Source organism: Eulemur rufifrons, chromosome 8 (assembly GCF_041146395.1).
Source record: "Eulemur rufifrons isolate Redbay chromosome 8, OSU_ERuf_1, whole genome shotgun sequence".
Lineage (NCBI taxonomy): Eukaryota > Metazoa > Chordata > Mammalia > Primates > Lemuridae > Eulemur > Eulemur rufifrons.
This window is the reverse complement of record NC_090990.1, coordinates 16,489,449-16,506,741: the sequence shown is the minus strand read 5'-3', so window position 1 is coordinate 16,506,741 and position 17,293 is coordinate 16,489,449. Positions and strand designations below refer to the sequence as shown.

Genomic DNA, 17,293 nt, shown 5'->3' with positions numbered 1-17,293 from the left:
AGAGTACGCCCTTTGTTGCAAGTAAAGCCTTTATCTGCCTTCGACGTGGAGAAAACTGTCTAAACATAAAAACGATGGAAGAACGAGAGCTAGAACCGAAAACGAAAACAGCTCGGGACCAGAAAGTGAAATGAGAAGTCCACTGGCCTGGGAAACTGATCGCCACTACTACGACACGGAAAGTGTTAACAAGCTTCATACACGGCGGGTTTTAAAAGGCACTAAATCCTTAACAGGAAAGTGTAAGAGAACACAAAGCAATAATTTGTGCTGGATTATGCCGGATAATACCCATACCCAAAGTTTCCCTCTCGCTAGTAAGAGAAGAAAGGTGAACACAGTCAAGAGAGTCTAAAAGATCTTCCATCTTGCTAGACGTGGTCACACAGGTGATGGCCCTGGGGTGGACGTGGCCTCACACCCGGCGTGACGACGACAGAGACCTCTCTGTAGAGTCATCTCTCTCCAAGAGAGATCAACACCCACAAATGTGTCCCAACCCTCCGATGCAATGAAATCACAAAGCGCTTCTTGGAATCTATTCTAAGGATATAAGCAGAGATGCAGACAAAGATTTTTATAAACAGAATGTCATTTTCATTTTATTTTAAATGGTTAAAAAAAAAAAGTATTATTTTAAAAGTTTTTTTCCCCCTCTCAGGAATTTTGAATGGAGACTTTGGAGCCAAATGTCTATCTAAAAATAGAACAGCGTTCTGGAAATAACAGTTGTGTCTACAAATGAAATGTCTGCAGCTCCCAAATCAGTCCTTTTCCAGCCCCGGCTGCACACACCAATGAGAAATTAGCAACGATGTAAATGCAGGGAGTGAGGAGGTGGTTAAATAAAAGATAGGGCTTCTGTGAGTTGAAATATTTGCAGCCACTAAAAATGAAGTTTATGAAGAAGTCTTAATGACATGGGCTTCTGATGTGATGTTAAATGAAAAATAAAACAGAGTACCAAAATGTACATCTTAGCACCTCTGCACTGTGTAAATGCGCGTACCCATACACAGAGGATGGGGCAGAAAGTACCCAAATGGTAACAATGTTTATCTCTGGCCAGTGGAACGATGGATGTTTTTTCTTTCTTTAATATTTTCTGTGTTCTCAAAGTTTTCTGCAAAGATCACTAATTACTTTCAGGGAAAAAAATATAGACCCCTCCTAGCTCCCCACCCCCAAATCGCATGGGTCTCTGAATAGAAGGAACAGCACAGAGAAAGACCAAGAAGTAAGGAAGAAATAAGCCAGGGTGACCAGAGCTGGGGGGAGGGGTGACAAAGTTGGTGCCAGACCCCTGGGGGCCTTGAATGCCGACCCCAGCAGCTGGAAGCTCACCTAGAGCCCCATCTTCTGCCCATGTTCAAAGGGGAGAGACCTGCCCTTTCTAGAAAGTCAGGGGCTTCCAGGAGTGGGGTACAGGTAGGAAACCGAGGTGTAGTGAAAGCTCCAGGTGCCAACCCCCTGCCTTTATCTCCCACGCCCCCCAGGGAAGAGCTTCACACTGACCATCACTGTGTTCACCAACCCCACCCAAGTGGCCACCTACCACCGAGCCATCAAGGTGACCGTGGATGGACCCCGGGAGCCCAGACGTAAGTGTCACTGAGCCCCCTGACTCCCTGGGTGGGGCAGGAGGGTCTGGTGGGGGGAGGGCATCGGGGAGGTCAGACAGGTGGCACTGGGTCCCTGGAGCCCTCTGGGAGATTGCGGTCCTTGGCTCTGGCTCCCCACACTGTGCCTGTGGCAAACCTCTAAACCCTCTGGGCTTAGCCCCAGACCGTGGGAGGCTGGGGGCAGAAGGGGACGGCAGGACAGCTTGGTAATCCTGCCTTACAGTGGGACCAGCTGAGGGAGTCAGGAGAGGAAGAGGATGGGGAAAGCTTCAGATGTGGTGTTGGGGGGGCGGGGCCAGGCTTGCTCTGCCAGAGCCCCTCCTTGGAAACTCAAAGTCCTAGCACGTGACTTGTTCAAGTCACGCAGAGCCCAAGCGCTCTGACCCCAGGGCCCACACAAGCGAGATCAGGATTGCAAATCTAATCCACGAATATTTACTGAGCACCTGCTGTGTGCAGGGCATCCTGATCCATCGGCATGAGTTTGTGATTAGTTCCTTCTGCCTGCCGAAGGCCCTGGAGTTTGCGGAGTCAGGCTGGGGCGGCGGGAGGACGGGCCACGGGTCTGTGTTCGCGAGTGAATGGTCGAAGCAAGGAGCCAGCCAGCCAGCTGCCCGACCCTCTCCCAGAGCTCTTCTCTGGACAACCCCACACCCCAAAGCACAGTCAGCCTGGTGTATTGAGAGCTGGCCTGTCCCCTTTCTTTGTAAGCATGACGCTTTGCAGTTTAGAAAACCTTTTCACGCTTATTATTTCATGGGATCCTCGTGACAGCAGAGCCAAAGGGTCACCCATGTTCCGGTGAGACAGTTGGGCCTAAGGAAGTTGGGTGCTTGGCTGGGACCTCGTGTCCTGCCGGGCGGGGGGAGGTGCCCTAGGCCTCAGTCTTCCAGAGCCAGCCTTTCTTTGATGCCGGGCTGCGCAGGCCAGGGGTGGGAGGACATGCGATGTCAGTGAGGAGCACCCAGGCCTGGCCCTGAACCTGCCCCTCCCTACTGGGGAGTCGGGTGGGCCTGGCCCCCCATCCACCCAATTCCCGGGCCCATCACAGCGTCTGGCCACTTGGGAAAGGCTCAGAGCTGGGCCCAGCATCCCCGAAAGTTTCCCTGCAAGCCTCTCAGTGTCACCTCTGCCAGCCTGCCCTGAGGTCCCGCACGCGTATGTCCCCAGGCCTGCACCGTCAGCGCTGGCTGGCGCCTGCTCTGGCCACACGCCTGCCGGTTCCTCCCGGCTGGGGTCTGATGCAGGCAGGCCCACTCTCTTGACTTTGGGCTTTGTGGCCTCATGCAAGTCACGGCTCCTTTTTGGCCTCAGTCTGATCGTCTGTGAGCTGGATCTGTGACCCCAGGAGTCTCAGGGTGGTGATGGCTGGGAAGCCCTGTGAGCCATAGGCCACCGTGGTGCGGAGAGCAGGTTCGGAGCCAGCCTGCCTGGCTGTGGGACCTTGGGCAAGTCACCTCCATGCCTCAGTTTCCTGATCTAAAAAATGGGATTCACAAAAGCAGCTACCTGTGGAGCTGGGGACACTGCTCACAACAGCCAGAGAGCAGCCAGAGGAGAAATAGGGTAATCTGTGTAAAGCACTTAGAGGGGGCGGGAGGGGTAGCAGGTAATCAGTCACTTTAACCAGGGCCGTTATCTGCTGTGTGACCTTGGGCAAATCATTGACTTCTCTGGGCCTCAGCGCCCTCTTCTGTGAAATGGGTTGATCCCACCTTGCAGGCCTGGAGATCAGGGTGACACGTGGACAGCACATGGCTGTGGGAGACAGAGGATCCTCATGAGCCAGTGGGTCCGTGGCACACCCCTGCTCCCCCACACTCCCGCCACCTCCCACCGCCACAGTGGCCAGTGGTGAACCTCCCTTGGGAGCAACACGGTGCCCCCGTAGCGATAGAGGAGCAAGTGTGAAGTCCCTGCTGAAGGAGGTAACAGTCCCGCTCTAGGTCCGCAGGGGCAGGATCAGGATGGACAGGAGCCGCAGTTGGGCTCAGTGTGAGGGTGCGGCACTTATGAGCGTCTCCGAAAAGGAGGGTGCACCTGTTGGCAGAGACAAGTGGGGGTCTCAGAGCTTGGTGGGAAGGTCCCCAGGGGCCAGGCAAGCCTGGCATCTCTGAGAGCCCCACGTGTTCATCCCTGCCGAGCCCAGAGCTGCCCCCGCTCCCTGCTGAGGCGTCTGGATGGGCATGGAGGCGCAGCCCTGCCTGTGGGGGCCCCGAGTTGAATCCTCTGCCTGCTTCTCTCTCCTGGGGCCCCCCAAGCCTGAGATGGCCCTTTCTGGGGTGAGCTGGGGGGGAGGGGTGCTCCAGACCAGGCAGCTGAGCCCAGAGGGAGCCCAGGCGGCAAGAGGGAGGGACAGAGGCGGGGCCGGGAGACCAGCGGAGGCAGAGGGCAGGGTTGCTCTACCACCCGGGGCAGATGGCATCTCACTCTGGGCCCTGGCAGAGGCCAGATCAGCGGTTTTAAAGTGACTTGTTCAAACAAAATCTTAACAGAAGCTCATTTATAAAACAGAGCAGAGGTGGGGAGGGGGCATTTCTCCAGGTCCCCCATCCCTGGTACCTGCCTGCTCCTGCCCCTGGCCTGCCCTGCCCTGAGGTCAGGCCTCACCCTGACCCTGGGTTCCAGCCCCAACCTGGCCTCCAAGGTCTGTGACTTTGCACAGATCCTTCCCCTTTCCTGGCCTCAGTGTCCCCTGCTGTAAGAAGGAAGAAGCCAGCTCAGTAGTTGCTGGTCACGGAGCACCCCGTGTGTGTAATGGCAAATTCTCCATTAATTAATCCTCAATGACCCCAGAAGGGGACAGAGGCCAGGGAGGCAACACCTCTCGCCCAAGGTGAACTTCAGTGCACGCCCGGGGGCTCCAGCTGAGCGCTCAGGGAGGTGAGGGCCGCTTGGTAGGGCCTCCTGCCTCCATGTGCTCGTCTGTAAACCGGGGATGGTGTCAGTGTCTGCTTTGGGGCATCGTTGTGAGGGTCAAATGCGTTTACAGCTGCCTGGCGCAGAGGAAGTGCCCAAACCCTCCTGGATTAGCACCGCCTTTTTGCGCTCCGGGATTTCCTTCCCTGCTTTGCAACCCCCGGGCAGTGTGGAGTCTGAGCCTTCTGTAGGCTGGGGAGGGAGCCACGGGCTGGGAGTCTGCTGATCCCTGAAGCCGACTGTGGGTTCTGTGGCTGGGTCGTTCCCCTCTGGTGCCCTGCAGAGCGTGCCCGACCTGCAGCCAGGTGGCCAGCTGGGTTTGAAGGCTGGCTTGGTGGCTTCCTGCCTGTGTGGCCTTGGTTTCTGAGGTTCTCGATGCTGGTGTCCCTCAGAGTCACTGGGGGCTGGTTAAAAAGCAGGTTGCTGAGCCGGGTCCAGGATTCGGGCAGGAGGTGGTACAGTGCCTGGCGATCCTGGCGCGGACCACAGTTTGGGAACAGCTAACCCCGACTTCCAGGCTTAGCAGGTGCTGGTATCTCGAGGGGTAGGACTTGGACTCTTACTCCTGCCTGAGGCAGAGGAGGATGATTCTGGAATCTTCCCTGTGGGCCCTTTCCTCGCAAAAATGTACATGGAATGATTTCAACAAATATTTTCCTGGGCACCTACCTCGTGTCAGGCCCTGTTCCACGTGCTGGAGATGCCACAGTGAGCCCCGCCAGATGGGCTCCCACCCTCCTGGTGCTCACACTCCAGGGTGGGGAGAGATGGGGAACAGTTCTGTTGTTACCACGGCCCTCGAGCCCCACCTGATCTGTGCCGTTACCCCTCGCTGTCCCCGCTCACCCCACTCCGGCCAGTCTGGCCACCCTGGCTGGCCTGCAGCCTCGCCAGGCACACTCCTGCCTCAGGGCCTTTGCACTGCTCTTCCTTCTGCCTGGAACCCTCCCGCCAAGGCAGCCCCAGGTGTGGCCCCTGTTGCAAGTTGCACGTGCACTGCCCTCCTCACCTCTCCCCTGTCCTCCCTGGCTCTGGCGCCACCCCGAGCACGTACCCCCTTCTACGCTGCTGCACAGTTCGCTAGTGTATTTCATTCATTATTTCACTCCCCCGCTACTGTATGTGCTCCACGAGGGCAGGGTTCTTTTCTCTCTTTTGCCAGGCACTGGTCTAGACCCCAGATGCAGGCAGGAGCCCTTAATAGGGGCTTGATAAATATTTGATGAATAAACAAAGTGAGCAAATAATTAATTTCAGGTAGCGTGAAGCCCTATGAAGAAAAACAAAGCTGGGAGGAGGGGTGGAGAGTGCAGGGCATGGGACACGGGGAGGGGTGCCCTGAAGAGGTGACCTTTGGGCAGAGAGGCCTGCAGGAAGTGAGCAGACAGCAAAGTGTGGCTGCGGGGGCCTTGGCGTGGGCAGTAGAAGTGACCCTCAGCCCACAGCTGGGCCTTGGAGGGTCCTAAAGTTGCCACAGTTTCTTCCCCGGCTCCAGGGGGAAGCCAGAGGGAGGGACACGGAGAGATGGATGCCTGGGCTGAGCAGGGGCAGCCGCCCCCGGCGCATGGCTCCCAAGACCCCCACAGCCCCAGGAGTGGCCCCTGTGCTGGGGCAGGCCTGGGGGAGCCGGGGGAGTCTGCCTGGCAGGAGGGAAGGGGTTAACCACAGACCTCCCGGGTTCCCCTAATCAACCCCAGGCTGCTGGAAGCCCCACTCACAGCCTCCCTGCCCGCTGGCCCCTGGCCAGCCCGTTTCCCTGCCCAGCCACCGACCCAGCTTTCATCTGCTCACAGGGGGCCGATTCACGGCAGACCACCCTGGGCCAGCACCCGCCTGCGATTCCGCGAGGTTGTTAAGAGTCGGGTGTAAATCTCCTGACAGGCCGCAGAGCCGGCCTCAGGCCCGGCGCCCCACCCCACGGCTGGGCAGACAGTGGCTGCTGTGTCTGGGCCGTGGCCACACCAGGCGGCCAGGGAGCCTGCCGAGTGGCTTCAGACGGCCAAGAGCCTGGTGATCCAGGCCTGCGTTGTCCCTGGCAGACAACAGTGTCCCATGGCCCTGCCCACCTCCGCTTCTCCCTGCATCCTGCTCCCCTCCCACGTGGTTGGGGCTGGATGCTGAGCTGGCCTCCTGCCAGCCAGACCTGGTATCCAGGTGACCCTCTCTTAGAGGTCTTGGGGAAGCTGAGCTCCGCAGAGCATGCTAACCATTCCAGGCTTGAATCTCAGGGTTGCCTCTCTCTGTGTGACCTTGGCCCCCTGCCTCCACGTTTCCATCTGTAAAATGGGGGTGATGGTAACAGCCTCTCAGAGTGTCGTGCCCCTTGGAGATGGTGTGCGTGGCCCACCTGGCGCAGTTCCTGGCACATCCCCCTGTCAAAATGATGGCCGCTCCTGTCACAGGAGCGTATGTTGGGCCAGCATGGAGACAAGGGCGTGGCCCTGATGGCCTCTCATTCCCTCAGAAGCACCAGGTGCCTGGGGTGGTGATGAGGGATGCCCGGGGATGGTGGTGAAGGAGCCCCCAACCTGGAACCCAGCCCTGGTCCTCCAGCTCCTGCACGGTGTGACCCTGGGTGAGTCACCAGCCTGGAGGGGTCCTGGCCTTCCTGCCCCCCCGCTTTGGCCCTTATCACGTACCTGTGAGGTTGGTCACCGCCACCGTATCGATGCATTGCAGGAGTAGACGCCAAGTCAGGACTAGAACCCAGAACGCCTTCCTCGAAGGCCAAGGCCTAGTGGGCTACTTAATTCTCGAAACCTGTCCTACCCTTGGCCGTTAGAGTGAGTGGTCCACGTTTTACAGGCGAGGCAGCTGAGGCACAGAGGGGGAGAGTGGCTTGCCAAGACCACTGGTGGATGAGAGCCACCTGGTATGGGCCTGGGGCCACTGGGCCTTTGGGAGGGGCAGGCTGGGATCTACATTACCGTAAGTGAGGGCCATGGACACTAATCAAGTCCATGCAGGAGCTGATGAGAGCCCAGCTGCCGAGACTGACAGCAGCCCAAGCCAGGCCCCCGGGCCAAAGTGGGGCCCTCCCCAGGGGTTCTCTACCCTCCCCTTTTAAAAACATGTCATCTCCCTCCAGCTTATCAACACTGCTGGGGAGAGACGTGGTGGGTTAGAGCAGGGTATGAATGGACACTTGGACTCTCAGCCCTGAGCTTCACAGCAGGGCAGGGCCCCTGGTGGAGTCCACTGAGACCCTCTCATCTTCTTCTCCCCGGGCCCATCTTCCTGTGCCCGGGCCTCAGCTGGGTCTTCACTCCTGTTGTGGAGCCCCTGATGGTCCAAACCCAATCCTTTCCTGGGAGATGGGCTCCAGGGAAAGCAAGTGGCCAGGTGCCTTCTGTGTGTCCTTGAGTCTCAGTTTTGTCACCTATACAATGGGGACAGGAGTAGACCTGCCTCAGGGGGATGTTGCAGGGTGAAACAAGGCATTGCACGTCAGCTGTGTAGTCACTGTGGTGGAAGAAGTGCTCAGAGAGTGTCTGCCACTGTTTTTGTGATTCCTGCTCCTGCCAACCGCTGCTTTCAGGCCAGTCTTGGCCTGCAGAGGTGCCCTGGGGCTCCGTGGCGGGAGAAGGAGGCTTCCTAGAGGAAGGGCTGTTGGGTTGGGCCCCAAAGGACAGGCGAGGGTTTCTAGCAGAGGCTGTCCTGAGCTGAGGCTCTGAAATATGAGGGGTAGAGAATATTCGAGAAACCCTGCCAACGGCAGCAGCAGGAAGAGGTGGTGGTGGGTGGGCGCTGGGGCAAGAGGACCTGCCTTCTTTCCTTTGGGGGCCATCTGACCAGCAGTTGATCCTTTTAATCTTAAGTCAGGGACTTTGAGAGGGAGGAGACCTCAGTGAGCAGGCTGTGCAGAGGGGAAACTGAGGCACACAGCACATCAGGGCTGGCCCCAGATGAACAAGTACATCAGGGCCAGGGCCCTCCCCACCAAGCCCTCCCTCTGGCAGCCGAATGAAAGAGGCCTTTCTGAGGCCCATCGTCTTTCCTCTGGCGAAGGCACTTCCGTCCTGCTCCCAGTGTCAGGGCCCCGGCCCCGTGGCTCTGAGACTCCCTGGCTCCCTGGCCACATGGGCTCCCGCTGCCCCTCCCTGGCAGTGGCTCCAACCTTCCACAGCAGCAAGGAAGCGATTCCCGAGCTGCTGCTGAACTCCCCGCCTCCAGGAAGCCTGCCCTGCGGGGAGGCAAGACAGCATGTGTGGGGACATGTGCTCTGCGGCCCAACGACCTGATCCACAGCCTGGGACCAGCCACTTAGTGTAGGTTTCATCTCAAAGCCTCAATGGCCACATCTGAACAATGGGAGCGAAAAGGAAAGTGTCAGGAAAAGAGCCCTGGACTTGGAGTCAAGGGATCTGGGTGCAAGTGCTGGCCCTGCCGTCCAGGCTCTGTGATCCAGACGTGACGTCCCCGCCCTGGCCTCAGTGCCTTGGTCTCTAACGTGGGCTGGTACTCCTACCTCCCTTGGCCACAAGCAGGGACAGAAGTGACGGTTATGATGGCAGTGACCCATGTTGGATGGAGAGCATCCACAGACCGTACTAGCCCAGCACCTCAACCCACAAGGGCAGCGGGATGGGGACACTGCAGCGTGGGTGTTGGGAAGGGAGTGTGACTTGAGCAAGGCCAACAGGCTGCAAGCAGCAGGGCCTGTCCTCGAACCCAGGCTGGCTGTGAACCCCACCCTCCTTCCGTGGGAGTAACTGTAAACACTCTTAGTACATGGTGTGACTCAGAAACGGGGGACTTTATTCACCAGTGACGAAAATAACAAGGTCTGAGGTTTTGCACCAGCTTCTGTGTGGCCCCATTGGCTCCCTTCAAGCTTGTGGTTGACTAAGACACCCAGATCCTTTGCACCCAAGCTGCCGCCAGGTCAGTCTGTGGTCTCCACGTCCATCCGGTAGGCTTCCTGCCTGTTGAGATTGTTCTGAATTCACGCGACCACCAGCTCATCCACACGTCACTATCATTTCCAGTGGCCTTAGCAGCGTGGGCACCAACATTTTCTCCAAGGCCTGCTAGGGCTGAGGACTGCGCCTGGACCGGGAAGCTTTGGAAGCTCTGCCACACTGGGCCTGCCCCCATCCGGGCACCAGGTGGGGGCCCTTCTAAAAGGCCACCTCTCCAGCCTGCCCCCATCCCCACCCATCCCACCTGCCTCGTCTGTGTGACCTGCCCAGCCCCCATACTCAAGTTTGTGCCCCTAGCCAGTGTTTCCCCTTTATTGCCAAGAGTCCTGGGAAGCGGCAGTGGGGGCCTGGCCAGAGGCCGGACGATCTCACTCCTATGCCAGGTGTCATAGGTTCTTGGCCTGGGGCTTCACTGGAGGAGGAGGAGGGGCTCCTTGGTTCTGGGTGACTTGCTGAGCCCACCATAGGCCCCAAGACTCCCGGCTTCATTTCTGAGGCCCTCAGATGCCCATTTGAGCTGGTGGCAGGAGCTCAGGGGTCTATGAGTACCAGAATCCATCGTGTTCCCATTTTCAAAATCAGAAATCAGGTCCGTTCTGAGGGCCCTGGTGCTGGGCCCTCGTTCCCAGCAGCGGTCAGCAGTCATTTCCCATGTTAACGTTGCCCCAGGAATCACTTGTCCAGGCCCCAGCAAGGACAGTGAGGATGTCTTCTCTCCTTGTCAATCTAGAAAATTCCGCCTGTCACTGTAGGCCAAAGGACTCAGGCAGACCTTCTGCTCCCGTCAGCCCCTTCCCTGCATTTCTTTCCTAAAGGGGCCCAGGTCCAGGAAATCCCCACTGCCTGCCTCGCTGGGTGACCTCGGGCAAGGCTTCCTGCCCCCCTGGGGTGCAGTCGTAGTTCTCTTATGTGTAAGAGAGGATCGGGCTGGCCCCCTGTCCCCCTGGCAGCCTCCCTCGGGGTCGTGTGAGGCAGCACGGCCAGCGGCTCGGACAGTGTTAGGCTGATCAGGAGAACCTGGGAACCCAAACACAAAGAGGCGTGAACAGGAACGTTTGGGGAGAATTGCACGTCAGGGAACAGAAGAGGAAATTTGGAAACGACCTAAGTGTCCGTAGAAGGGAACAGTGGAGGGAACTGCGCCTCCAGTGGACGTGACAGGTAACAAGGAGGGACGTCCAGTGGCGCAGCGTGTCGTCCTCGTCACGCTTGTGGAGCCCTCACTGGCAGGGCGCGTCCCCAGGGTTTTACGGGAACTCTGCATTTCCGTGAGGCTGGGTTGCTCTCCCCATTATACAGACAGGGAAACTGAGGTTGAGCTTCAAGGAGCGCTACCAAAAGCAAGTTACAGAATGACACGCCCAGGCTGAGACCATTCAAGAAAGTTCCATGAGAAGCTTGCTCTGCGCTTTCCTTGTATGGAAAGCCCAAAAAAGGCTGGGGAGAAAACCTTGCAAGCTGGTCACGGTGGGGACTTCTGGAGCGGGGCTTGGGGTGGATCAAGGGCCTTATCTGTAGCACGTTTAGTTTTGCAAATATCCATGTGTTGCTTGTGAAATGTAAAATGAGTAATTGAAAAAGCGTGTGTGCCTGTGTGGCAGGAGTGGTCCCTGCACGTTTGATGTCACTCAAGGAGCGTCCCCTTGGCCTCAGCAGGCTGCAGGAAGGCAGGGCCTGGTCACCCTGACCCTGCTGGCACCTCTGGGGCCTGGGAGGCGAGGCTGGGCCTCTTCCTGTGCGGGCTGTGGCAGAGGGGCAGTGGGAAATGCGAGCGGTTTTCTCCATGTGTGACACCCCACGCCAGGTGCATCGTCTGGCCCTTCACTCAAGTGCCTGCGCCCCTGCCTGGCATCCTGGTGTATCTCCCTTTGCCTGTGGCTCCGAGTGGGGAAGGCGTGTCCTGGGGATCACTGGGTGGCTCAGGCCTGGAGCGTCCGGCAGGTCCACCCTGGGGCCTCCTCCGCTTGTTCTTGCAGACGCCTGCAGGAGGCAGAGGGGCAGCCGCCCTCCCCGGTTCTCTCCCTGCCTCCCCCGGGAGCATGCTTGAGCCAGTCTCCCATGCCTGTTGCCTCAGTTTCCTCTTCTGCTGAAGAGTGTGTTGTAAAGGTTTAGGTCACAGGCTTTGATGTGGACCCTCAGTTTGAATCTTGACCCCACTACTTACTGGCTTTGTGACATGGAGCCCCCACCTGGACCCCCCAGCCCCTCCCGCGTAGGAATGATTGTTCCTGCTGATGCAGACGGGCGAGGCCATGGCAGCCCTGGGTGGCACATAACGGCCATGCTTTGTTCAGAAAGTCTTTTGAGAACCTCAGAAAAGAGGCTGGTAGTGACCTCAGGGATCTCCCTGCTGAGGCCTAAGGTTAGATCTCAGGAAGAACTTCCCAGCAGAGTGAGGCATTTCTGTCTCCCCTAAGACCCTGGGAACCAGCCGCTGATGGGCTCCCCGTGCTCTGCAGGGCACCGGCAGAAGCTGGAGGACCAGACCAAGGCGTTCCCCGACCGCTTCGGGGACCTGGAGCGGGTCCGCATGCGAGTGACACCGAGCACGCCCAGCCCCCGCGGCTCTCTCAGCACCACGAGCCACTTCAGCCAGGCCCAGACCCCAATCCAAGGTACGGCGCGGCAGGGGCTGCGGGGCGGCGGGTGGGTGGGCACAGAGGTGGAAGGGGGACCTGGACGGGGTCCATCTGCCCCAAACCAAAAGCCCATCCGGAGGTCAGGCACTGCACCCCCTTGGTTTCTAGAGGAGGCAGCTGGTGCTCACTGGCCGCTCCGGGTGTTTCCCGAGGGCCTGCTCCCTGCCGCCTTCATTCATTCACGCACTGCCCTGTGCCCGTGCCTGGCCCCAGGGATCAGCATGAACAGACACAGCCCTGCCCTGCAGGAGCACACGGCCCCTTGGGGGAGTGGGGTTAATCCCATAGTTCCCCTATTAAAATCAGGGCATGACTTGTCCCAGGAGCTGTGACAGGCACACCCTGCTGTATGCGCTGTGCCCCACCCCCCACCTCAGCTTTCTCATCTGTGAGTGGGGTGGCGGCGGATGCCTCTGCCCGGGGCTGGAGGGACCTTGCTGCACTCAAACACGCCGTATAAACCGTGACGTTCCCGCCCTGGAGAGGCACACGGCATCGCCTGGGAAAGGTCTCCCTCCTCCCCTGCCCGGAGACTCCTCCCAAACAGGGAGGAGCTGAGGTGGTCGTGAGGACTGAGACTGGGTCTCTGTCCCCGTTGCCTAGATGGATACAGCACCTGCCTGCCCTGCCTCTACTCTGGCGCTGGAGGAGAGGAGGTTGGTCTGTTTGGGGCTGTGGCGTACCCACTTCTTCCCTTGCTGCATCCTGTGTGGCCCTCTGCCCTGCAGGCCTCCCCTCCCCAGGCCTGTCCCTTTTGGGGTGAGAGGAAGGGTCCTCAATAACCAGAGTAGGGAAGGAGCGTGAACTTGGCAGTCAGGAGGACTTGGCTGGGAATTTAGGCTCTGCCAGGCGTTGACGGTGTGATCTTAGGCAAGCCACACAAACTCTGAGCCTCAGTTTTCCCATCTATAAAGTGGGGAGAAGGAGACCCCTGCCACAGAGGGGTATCGGCAGGCCCAAACTTGGGGAGTCAGTCTCACGGGCCCTCCCTCCCTCTGCCTTCAGAGCACCCCGCCACCACTGCCCTGGGTGCTTGTTAACAGCTTGACCCGCCCCCCTGCCCAGCCTTGGTCACCAGCAAGCAATGTGGAGACCCCAGCTCCTCCCACACCCCGGCCCGGCCCCGGCTGCAGCCGCCCACAATGGGGGCTTCTCACAGCTCAAAGGGCTCATTCAGCCACTACACAGCAGCTGGGGCAATTTGGAGAAGAAAATAAACATTTCCTTCCACTGTTGGGATTGGCTGCCCAACAGTGGCCCGGCCAGCTCGGGTTTCCCGGGCCTGCGAGGCTGCACGGTGGGGGCGCAGGAGCCTGGAGGAAGCGGCTGGGGCGTCTGGGGGAGTGCTGAGGGCAGCTACTTCCCCCACCACCCTGGAGGAGGGCTGGGGGCCTCAAGGGAGGAGGCTGGAGTGGATGGTGACAGGTCCAGGCAGGCCCAGCCCGAAGCCCTGCAGCCCATGAGGGCTCTGAGGGACACACACGCTAGGCCCAGGCCCATGGCTACAGGGTCTGTGTTCCCTGGGCCACTGTCCCGCTGTTGCATCCTGGGGTCCCTGTTTTGACTTCCTTTGTCTTGAGAATGGGGCTCCTGTCGTATAAGCAGCACCCACTGCCACTCCGCTCAGTGTGGGGCTGTCAGCCTCGTACTCGGCTATGCTTGCTTGGGGTGCCGCCGGGCTTTCCCCCCTGGGGCTCCTAGGCAAGGACAGGCAGCCAGGCCCCTCTGACACCCTGGGCTTTAAGGCAGTGCTGGCCAGCCAAGTGACCTGTTAGGGAGGGCACCAGATGTTCCAGAAGTCCCCAGCCAGCTGGACTCCCATCCCCACATCCCCCTGCCTTGAGCTGGAAGCATCGCTCTCTTCTAATCCATGCCCAGGGCCAGAGCCTGCTGCTGAGGGACACACCCCAGCTGACTTGGGAAGAAAGATCCCAAAGCCCTGAGAAGTCCCAAGTCCCACCTGAGGTCACACAGCACCTCAGGCAGAGCCGAGGAGTCAGGAGGCCTGAGGATGCCCACAGCGCTCCATCCTCAGCCAAGCCCCCATCACGGCAGGCAGTGCCCATCCGAGGCTGACAGCAGCCCTGCTGGGCCAGGGAACAGGATGGTCTCCTCCTTGGTCCTCTCCTGGCCTTTATCCTTTGCAGGATGAGACAGAGTGTTGGGCCCAGTCACCTCTGGACCACTGCTGGGGGCTCATCCACCTCCCCCCTGCTGCCAGGGTGCAAGGACGGTCCAGGCTCAGGGCCTCGTCTTTGCAGGCCCCTCAAGGAGCCAGTTCTCCTGGGTTCCCGGAGCAAGCGGCATTGTAGCTGCTGCAGCGGTGCTTGGCCACTCTGGGCCCCGTCTCTGTGCCCAGCTCCATTCTAAGGACTTTATGTGTGTTAACTAAATCCTTATGAACTGTTATTGTCCCTGTTTTTTAATATGGGGAAGCCAGTGCACAGAGAGGTTAAGTGACTTGCCCAAGGGCACACAGCTAGTAAGTGTCAAAGCCAGGATAATTGTCTAGCCCCAGAAGCCACTCAGTTAACCTCAATTCTGCGCTGCCTCAGAGGCGGGACAGCTACCTACTAGGCATGTGCTAGGGCTCAGCACCAGAGACCCTAGGATTTTGTTGCAGGTACAATGTGCTTTGTGACTCTTGGGCAAGGGCCTCACCCTGTCTGGGCCTCAGTTTTCCCATCAAAGGGCTTAGCTCAACCCCAAACCCCCTTTGATTGCAAGTCGGGGGCGAGGCTGGAACGCTTTGTCTTAGAGCCCACTGGGAAGCCAAACCCCTGAGGGAGCCAGGGCAGAGGCTGGCTGGACACTGTGTCTCTGTGACCAGCACGGGTCTGGGCACCCCAGCGCCTCTGGCTGCAGTCTCCCTCTGCTGTCGCAACAGGTGAGTGTGGCACTTGGTCACTGCGCGGCCACTGGTCAGCTCCAGGCTGCAAGGCAGCCGTGGAGACACAGGCCCAGGGCGAGGAGGAGGGCAGGTGGCAGAGCCGCCGTGAACCCAGCACCCACACCTGGGACATCCACAGGGGCGAGGACCTGGGCCCTCCCCAAGCTGCACCTGGGCAGGAGTGTGCACACACATTCACACTTGCACACACTCGTGGCCCCAGCAGGGAGGCCTCACAATGAGTTCCATTTCTTTTTGTGCCACAGAAGGAGAATCAGTCTCGCTTTCTCTCTGCCTCAGCTTCCTTATCTTCAAAAGCAAGGTTCAGCTCCCAGTCTCACAGGGCCATTGGGGACCCTCTTCACACCCGTGGTCTTGCCAGCTGCTAACAGTGGGCAGGGGGAAGAGGAACCTGCCCCGAGGAGGCTGCTGGGGCCTGTGTGGACTCTGTCCCCAGCCCTGCCTTCGCAGTAGGCCTCTCCGCTGCCCGGCTGGGAAGGAGGATTAAAAGAGGAGAAAGGAAGCCGCCTCCTCCTCTGCTCCGGCCGGGGCTCCCAGGCAGTCTCTGGCCCAGGGTACTGCTTCCGGGTGGGGCTGTGGCAGGAGGCGTGGCAGGCTCTGGCCCTGAGCAGCCCAGGGCAGGGAGGGCAGAGCCGGCTCTAGAGCCAGGCATCCCCACATGGGCCTTGTGAACCAAGCCCCGGGGTCGTCTAGGCTGTCACTGACCCTCCTCCCTGCTGTCCTGCAGGTACCTTGGACCTGAACCCATTCTCCGACCCCCGCCAGTTTGACCGCTCCTTCTCAGCACTGCCGCCGGCCCTCACGGAGAGCCGCTTCCCTGACCCCAGGATGCACTACCCGGGGGCCATGTCTGCGGCCTTCCCCTACAGCGCCACGCCCTCGGGCACGAGCATCAGCAGCCTCAGCGTGGCGGGCATGCCGGCCACCAGCCGCTTCCACCACACCTACCTCCCGCCGCCCTACCCCGGGGCCCCGCAGAACCAGAGCGGGCCCTTCCAGGCCAACCCGTCCCCCTACCACCTCTACTACGGCGCGTCCTCGGGCTCCTACCAGTTCTCCATGGTGGCTGGGAGCAGCAGCGGGGGCGACCGCTCGCCCACCCGCATGCTGGCCTCCTGCTCCAGCAACGCCGCCTCCGTCGCCGCCGGCAACCTCATGAACCCCAGCCTGGGCGGCCAGAGCGACGGCGTGGAGGCCGATGGCAGCCACAGCAACTCGCCCACGGCCTTGAGCACGCCGGGCCGCATGGACGAGGCCGTGTGGCGGCCCTACTGACCGCCCCGGGACTCCTCCCGCTGGAGGCGGGGACGCCAACAGCCTTCCTGAGGAGCGACTGGCCCAGCTCTGAGGCTCTGGGCGGGAGTGGGACCTGTGCTCCAGGGCCGTCACGGTCCCAAGGTCCAGAGCTGGAGTGCGGCTCCAAGCGCGTCTGTCCAGCCACATCTTTGTACAGAGGGGCAGAGACCTCCCCCAGGACACTGCCCCCAGCCCAGATCCTAGTCATCTCAGTCCACACCCCTGTGGGAGATAAGCCTCCCCTGCCACCTCCCCAGCGCGACCTCGCTGTGTCCAGCTGTGCCCAGTGCTGTCACGGGGCCAGGTCTCCTGGGACAGCAGCCAGAGAGGCAGCGTTTGCCCCCAGGGGAAGCCACAGGGCCCTCCGCCCTCCTCAGAGCCCCCGCGCCCTGTGGCCCCCGCCCTCCTCTGCATTTACACAAGTCGAGTCAGAACTGGAAAGTCCCCACCCGATACAGGTTCCCCTCGGTGTACAGGTGGGGCAGGACCCAGGACCGGCTGGCAGAGCTGGGAGGAGAACGCACCCAAGCCAGTGCCCGGCCCGGCCCTGCTTCCCCACACTTCTGAACAGCTGGCCCTGTCCCGGCCCCGTGGGTCCCAGGCCTCAGAGCAGATGGCCTGGTCTGTGGCAGCAGGTCCCTAGAGCCAGGGAAGGCGCCTGCAGACCGGCCCCCCATGCACTTTCCCAGCCCACGGCATTCGCCCCCTGTGCTCGTGGCGGGGGCCGGGGGGTCCCCTTTTCCTTAGGCTCGTCTCATAATTTTCATTTTTGGAGAGAACACGGTGGCCAGATGGGTCCTAACAGAAGGCATTGAGGTGAGGGGGTCTTTGGGTCACACGTCAGCGTCCTTGTCCCACCAAAGTCCAGCCAGGCTGTGCCCCTGCTGCCCAGGCCCCAGGGAAGATCCAGCACATCTTCCAACTCCTGACACGCAGCTATCTTTGTTTTTGTGCTCCAAAACTAACAGTCTTGCACAAAACCGG

The 17,293-nt window shown here is 59.9% G+C and overlaps 1 protein-coding gene across 1 annotated transcript in view; it reads left to right on the top strand.

Annotated features, from left to right (window-relative positions):
• The window catches only part of RUNX3 (RUNX family transcription factor 3), a 59,102-nt gene extending 42,814 nt beyond the window's left edge, over positions 1-16,288 (top strand). The window contains exons 4-6 of the mRNA XM_069477470.1: positions 1,497-1,601; positions 11,923-12,078; positions 15,741-16,288. Coding sequence (XP_069333571.1) covers positions 1,497-1,601; positions 11,923-12,078; positions 15,741-16,288 — 809 coding nt within the window. The remainder of the gene's footprint in view (positions 1-1,496; positions 1,602-11,922; positions 12,079-15,740) is intronic.
• The last annotated feature ends 1,005 nt before the right edge of the window (positions 16,289-17,293 follow it).